This window comes from Cyprinodon variegatus, unplaced genomic scaffold (genome assembly GCF_000732505.1).
Source record: "Cyprinodon variegatus isolate N-32 unplaced genomic scaffold, C_variegatus-1.0 Scaffold411, whole genome shotgun sequence".
Taxonomy (NCBI): domain Eukaryota; kingdom Metazoa; phylum Chordata; class Actinopteri; order Cyprinodontiformes; family Cyprinodontidae; genus Cyprinodon; species Cyprinodon variegatus.
Genome location: NW_015150864.1, coordinates 155,455 through 162,797, shown reverse-complemented (window position 1 = coordinate 162,797; position 7,343 = coordinate 155,455). Strand labels below are relative to the sequence as shown.

General features: G+C 35.8%; 1 protein-coding gene across 3 annotated transcripts in view; it reads right to left on the bottom strand.

Annotated features, from left to right (window-relative positions):
• The window catches only part of atrip (ATR interacting protein), a 13,481-nt gene extending 9,584 nt beyond the window's left edge, over positions 1-3,897 (bottom strand). For 2 of the 3 annotated variants that reach the window (XM_015388023.1, XM_015388024.1), the window contains exons 1-2: positions 3,611-3,896; positions 900-1,213 (exon numbers count right to left, since the gene is read on the bottom strand). In XM_015388023.1, the coding sequence (XP_015243509.1) occupies positions 900-1,212 (313 nt within the window). In that variant the 5' untranslated portion in view covers position 1,213; positions 3,611-3,896. Of the gene's footprint in view, positions 1-899; positions 1,214-3,610 lie in introns of all 3 variants that reach the window. The other variant, XM_015388025.1, reaches the window with a different exon arrangement.
• Positions 3,898-7,343: the final 3,446 nt, after the last annotated feature.

The following is a 7,343-nucleotide window of genomic DNA, read 5'->3' as shown; positions in this document are numbered from 1 at the left end:
TGGGTGATAACTAGAGCAGCTTTTTTGTTTTTTTTTTTACTTACGGTACTTTATATGGAGTGGCTCCTAAGACATAAAGCTGGACTGTGGGCAGAAAAACCTCTTTGGATTATAAAGGTTGAAGATTGCTGTCTTAGCATCACTCCATCTACTGTTTGATTATGATTTAATAATAGATAGAATTCTGATAGTTTTGTTCTTTTTAAATCTTACTTTTAGATTCCCTTTACAATCTCTGCTTACAGAGACAGGGAACGGAGATCAAAATTGCAAAAGTATGCAGAGGAAACAGGTTCAAATGAAAAGATTGTATGCAGTAAAAAAGAAGTGTAGTAAAAAAAAAAATCCATCTATCTGGTCCGGTCATCTCTTTTTATTTTAGATTTTTAGGATTATTTTTTTGACGATGTGAGAGTCTGTTTAAACCCAAATTATACCCGACAGTTGCGAGTCAGAACTAATGTTTTCCTAAGTAGTTTATCTAATTAGGACAATTCCTTCTGTCACGATTAATAGTCTTCTACATGATGCATGTGGCAAAAATCTGGGAATGGAATGAGAGCAGCGTCCTTGATCTGAGAACATGGTGTAATATTTTGATAAGGCTGGAGCCATGGATGTCTCCTCATCTGCAAAGGTTATGATGTAATGGCGTGGCATACTGGAGTGGCTTCTCCAATGAGATAAGAGCCTTTAAGCGCTGCCTTCTGTAACCCAAAGCAACTTCTCTGGTTGTCATGTCTTATGGTTATTTAATAAATATACGTTATGTAGTGTTATTTAAGGAGTTTGTCCCGAATGATCTCTTCTCAGGAAAAGAGCCTGAGAGAAAGCTTCAAGGTGTAAAAACACAAAGCTTTCATTTACAACGTAGATGATTACTTCTGCATGTAACTCACCAACATTTTCCCTGCTGTGTCTTCCAGCATCTCCTCTGTATATCGCAGACTTGATCTCTTTGCTCTGGTTGTTCTCAGATTTGTTTTGCCCTGGAGAGGACGGCCAAGTGGACCTTACCCCTTCATTGCTTGGCTTGGAAACTGGTTTAGACGCTGCTACAGCTGATGTGAAGGCTTGGGAGGCGATGATGTCTAGTTCATTTAAGTCATCTTGGGTGAACTCCTCATCATCTCCAAACGGGTCATCAAAGGTAACTGGTGTCACAACATCCTGGTTTAGGCCTCGGAGACGCTTTGTGGGAGGGCCATTCATGCTGTGGGGAGAAAAGCAGCAGATGGGTTGACCAACTGGAGTCTGACTGAGTCTGCTAAATTTCATTATCTGTTGGTTTGCCTTGCTGTTGCTCTAAAAAACTTTCGTTTATCAGTTGGATGCAAAAGTGTTTAAACCACCTGGATGGGGCACAAAGACATTTCACTATAGATGTAAGCTCCTGAAAAATCTGTGTGTATGTACATTATATATACATAGACACATAAAGAATAATGAATTCTTCAATCATGAATGCAGTTTTGTTCACAATAAAAACATGTGCAATAAGTCCTCTATAAAAGAGTCACTTGTATGCAAAATTATACCTTATAGTCAAAGGCGGCATTTAGGTTGTGAATACTGATACCATATTTACCTGGTAGAACTATCTGACCTTACTGCCCCCCCACCCCAACATATTGGGACTTCCACCTGAAATTAATACCTGTACTAACAACATCTTTCAAACAAAAAAATTCTTGGTTCCGGTTGTTATTTTGGTTCCCCCCCAAATTTTATTGGTTTTTTCTTTTACTTAGGTTGGCCTTTTGTTAAAAATTGCTGCTATTGTTATGCTGTTCACAGACAGACAAACAAACTCTCCTAAAAATATAACTTCCTTGGCAGAGGTAAAAAATAAAGGGTCAGACAAACCTTTAAAAATAGAAACAATTATATATTTTTATATAATACTGTAACAATAATAACTTCATATATAGCATTTCCTAATAATATGTAGATTTAACACTAGTAGCAACATACACCTGCCAAATGCTGTATTGAAGCTGCATATATACTGTTTAGAAAAGTATGTTTGTTTGTCTCATAATCTAATTTAGTTCTCTAAAATTTGAGTATTGGTCCATCATCATTACTACAAAGACAGCAGTAGTTACAATAGCGTTTCTCTGCAGTCATATGTAACAATACATAGTATTAAGGTAATACAAAAGGAGTAGACTGGTTATAAAAAGTGAACCTATTAAAACATCCCTTCCAACAAGATCAACATTCAAGGGGCCTATTATCGCGCAAAATCAAATTCGTCAGGCTTTTAACTTAGCTATAATTCTATTCTTTTACCAGAATCATGCATAAAGTGGCATTTCATTTGATTGATGCATATCTTGCTGTCTGAGCAGCAGCCTCTCCCTCACCTGTGAAAATGAGCAGCTAGAGAGTATCTGCACAGAGCTAGGCTCCCTCCAGGAAGCACCTACCTTAACTGATCTGTGCCAGCAGTCAAAACAAATGATCTCTTTCTCCCCATCATGTAGGGGTGATATGAGGTAGAGCGCAATGTTTTCTGCTATAAGTTATGACCAAGTGGCTCTTTTAGCAGCACAGAACAGCTGCTTTTGTTTTAAACCTAATATTTAAGTCCTGGAAATCTGTTTTTGGTCCTTTGATTTCGAATTTTGTTCAGGTTTCTGAAGTGCTGAGATATGGCGACAGGATTTCCTTTAAATGCAAGTGTTTTTCTTCAGGTTGGAAGAAAATGACTATATTTTAAAACAAATAAGAAAACCAATGGAGTTCTAAAGGCATTATTTTGTTATGCATTTGCCTACAGCATGGTATAATAGAAGACAATATGCAGAAGAAATATTGTAACAAAATCCAAGATGAGAGTCTTCAAAGCTTTCATCTTATTATTGCATTCATTGCAATAAAATTCACTGTTTTTTTTTTATGCAGTCTTAAAAAATTATCTTTTTCTTTGGAAGGCAAACCATATCTGAGTTAAGTCTTGACTTTATGCTTTTTTATTAACAGCATAAGTAAACATAAAAAGAACTGATCTTTAACACAGATTGAAAATATTCAAATATTAACTTAGTGTCCAACAAAATATCAAAGGACAGATTTTGTTTTATACTTCAAGTCACATTCTAAGCACAAAAAGCTTCACATTCATCTCAAATATCTTTGCATATCAACCAGTCTGTAGATGGGTTTTTTTGTGTGTCTGTTTTGACATCAAGCTCCATTAAAAATGTTGCCATCTTAGTAACTGAGAAACATATAATCTATCTTTAAGGAAAACTCATATCAGTTGTGTAGAAGTGCAGAATGTGCTGCTTGATGGGAAGTTATTCATACCGAAAACATATTCCTTAAACTATTAATAACGCCAGCTTTACATAAAGTCTTTAATCTAAACGGTAGACATCGAGTAAAACTTTCTTACTTTAGGCTGCCTAACATTAGTTGCCGGTCAGCTGAGGAAAAATTATCCTTTGTGTTAATTTTAAGTTAAGAAGGATGTGACGTCAAAATGAAGCAGCTCCCTACAGCGGGATGCGATTTACTTCAATTTACTTTACATTAAAATAAAATAAAACACACAAAAAACTATAAGAAACACGAGTTGAACAATGATGTTATGACTCTTTACCTCGTCTCTTGGTTTCACTATCCGTGCTGCTGCTGTAGCTCCTTGGAAGCTATTGCTAACTACCCAATGTGAGGTTAGCCTGCTAAGCTAACAAAGCTAGCTGGTAAATATCTTTCACCGCGTTATTCAACACAAGATTATTATGGTCCCAGTTGTTTTAGTGCGACTTGCTACAGCGGTTGTTGTTGCAAGTTATGTCAAAAATAAGTTAATGAAACAGCAAAACTGAATAGAAACAAAAAGAAGACACGAGAGAAGTAATTATAATACCCGCCCCCGTAAATCTGACCAATCACGAACCAGCTGGACGATCTGACCAATCACTGACCTCCCTTCACTTGTGTTGGTCCTCTACAAACCTGTACTGAAGGCAAACTATATTAAACGCGAAAAGAATATAACAGAATAGAATAGAATAGAATAGAATAGAATAGAATAGAATAGAATAGAATAGAATAGAATAGAAATTAATTGCATAGAAGAGATTAGAATAGAATAGAATAGAATAGAATAGAATAGAATAGAATAGAATAGAATAGAATATATGGCAAGACCTACTCGGTTAACAACAAAAAACAATTTCCAAAGAAGCAGGTCAAAGCCCAGTGATTAACCCATTTTCATTAACACATTTTCAAATGTGTTTACCACTCGTTTCAAAGCAGTTAATTAAAGTTTTTTCTTGATAAATAAACACCCGGTTCTTTATCTAGTTGCCAAGCAACTAAACACTGTTTTCATAATCACAAACTTATTTTTCCCCATAAATATTATTTATGCATTTTAACAAGGGTGTAACTTTGCGGTGAAATTTGGTGGGGACACTCTTAGGGTGGAGGCTGATGGGCCTACAGCTATTCTACACAAACGCTTTCAAAAGGGTTTGTATTTTCCAAATATGAGCTCAAACATATATTTATTGAACGCTTTACTATTGTTGAGATCACAAAACAAGCAAAATATGCTGATATTTATATTTATAGTTAGACATTAATGTATATTTTAAAAAAAGGGATGAATAACAGCCGATTCCGATGTAAAACAGCAATATATCATGTCTCCCTACTATGTACACAAGTTCAGTTTCATTCATCCATCCATCAATCCATCCAGAAAAATGTGGATTCATTGATAGATATTTTTTCCTTTCAGCTACATTAGTGATTATCCTTTAAAACCAGCAAAATCAAATTTAGACATTTGTCTCACATATTGCCAAAGTCTATCTATTTAAATTATTGGTGGGGACTGTCCCAACCAGGCCAAAGTTGGTGGGGACATGTTCCTACAAGGCCATACTTTAGATCCAGTGTTTGTGGATCAGGTATTCTTTTTTTTTTTGCCTCTCTTGTTGAATGCTGTGAAATTGGAAGGATTCACAAATTGGAACAGAAAATCCTTTCTGCCTATACACCCATCAACACCTATAACTACTCGTTGAAAAACTGTCAATTAGTTACTGAAGCATTTAATTTCCCTTTGGGATTAATAGAGTCTTTATTAAATCTAATTGAATTGAATCTAAATTAAATGTTACAATGCAAAATGTAGCCTCATTGGGGAAAAAGTACTTGTTTACAGAGGCTGGCTTATTTCAGAGCGATGGGCTTTAAGGGCACAAGTAAAACATTCCACTCAATGCAGCTTAGAACTGTTAGCCTATCCAAAATGCTATTGCAACAAAGTTAAAAAGAGAGGTTCTATTTCTTGTATTTTAGATTTGGCTCATTGGATTCCTAACTAGAACCTGAAATCATCTATAGTAATCAGACTATATCATACATTGGAGATACAGCTGTTTAATTTATTCCTTACAGAGCACTTCACTCTGATACACTGTCAGTCCCTAGAGTATTTAAAAGTAGAATTGGTGGCAGATGTTTTAGTCTTCACACTCCTTTCTGGTTGTGCCAGATCCTGGATTTAGGACAGACACTTGGTCTAATTATAGAATTAATCTTTAAACCTTTATAATAAAGCTTATTAAGGGGTTTAGTTTATTTTGAGCCATCTCTGTAGATATACTACTGCTGGTTTAGGCTGCTAAATCATACAAAAACTGTCAATTTGTGCATTTTTCAGTATCCTCTTACTGTTTTTCTTTTACAACTGGGGTTCCTCTGATAAAAGCAGCAAACTTTTAACCAATCAGTCTGCATGATTTGCACAAATTGTCTCTCAATTTGAGCAGCATAAATAAACTGAATAATGTGATAATCTAAGAGTCATACATGGCTATAAATGCATTCGTTTACAGTCTATAAAATGTCCTGAATAATTACCACATGATGAAAATAGAGACTTGTTAGCATAAAACCTTTCACACCTGAAAGGCGATGCTGATAGCATAACAATTTTTACGCTGTTCTTTTACATAATTTTGTGGCAACATTTGTTATAGAAAAAATTATGTATGTATTTATGTTAACATCAATATCTCAAGGGACAAGCCGTTTGGCCCCTATTGGGCTTTTATCTGTCCGGTTTACAAACAGTGGGTATTTCTTCATTTATATTCACTGTCCCTGTTTAGAATAAACCATTTGGAATTAGAATACAATATTTCTGAATTATATTGCAATTTATGTCACAATGTGGTGGTACAATATAAATTTGGATTAATTTTTCAACAGATGAGGCTGATCAAGTAAAGGATATCAGTGGGACATCTTGTCCAAAAGGCTTGGAAGCTTCTGATAATTACATAAGATTAAGTGACTCAAGATATTGGACTGAAGCTGCTTGATGGTAAGATGATGTTGCCAAAACATCTTTTTGAATATAATTTTTTAAATATCAAGAGTATGAAATGTAACAGTGAATGCATGTAAGTATGAATCTCTGTATGTACTGGCCTCATAGTGAGCGTTCTTGTGGCTTCTCAGCAACAGCAAGTGTGATTTCCATTTTTAGCCACAGACAGGTCTGTGTGTCGCAGCTGAGGCTCTACAGTAACTGTGTGTGTATGTGAGTGGGTAAAGCACACATGCTCACTCTCCATCTTTCTTTCTCTCCGCCCCCACACTTCAGTGCAAAAATGGCAGAGCTCAGCTACAGGCATCCAGATGCAACCGTCATCTTCCTCATCATCATGATCATCAACTGCAAGACCCGCATGCATCCTAATACTACCGAAATCTGTCCTTTGACAGTGGTGATGATAAAGCTCCTGTTGAAGGCAAAACTGGTGCATTAAAAGAGAGTTTCCTCTATAGAAGACATTTCAATGAATTTACAAGCAACACACAATCAAAATCTTTTTTTCATGCAAGAATGTTACCATGACAACACAACAGTTAAAAGGCAGGGTCATTTAAAGCAAACCAGATAAAATGAAGCCAATGTTCAAGTGGCATACAGGTGACTTTCCTCTGGTATCGAAGTAGAAGATATTTTCAACTGGAACTTTGCAGCAGGAGCTGATAAAATAGATATTTGCAGAGAATATAGAAATAGTTCAAAATCTGCTAATCAAACCTATGCACGTGTACAGTAGTTTTGTCAAACAAGTGATGGCCTCCTAACCCAACCAAGATAGGTTTGGGTGGAGGGGGATTTGATGGACAAGCCAAATGCTAGTTATATTCTGGATAAACAAGGAGGGCTGTGTGTCACGCTGTGTCAAGAACCTATTTTCAGGAGTTTGGGCATCTAGGAAGGTACTGTGTCATCCAAACATATTTGCACACCTTTAAATTTGTCACCTTATCTCATGTTATATATATATATATAT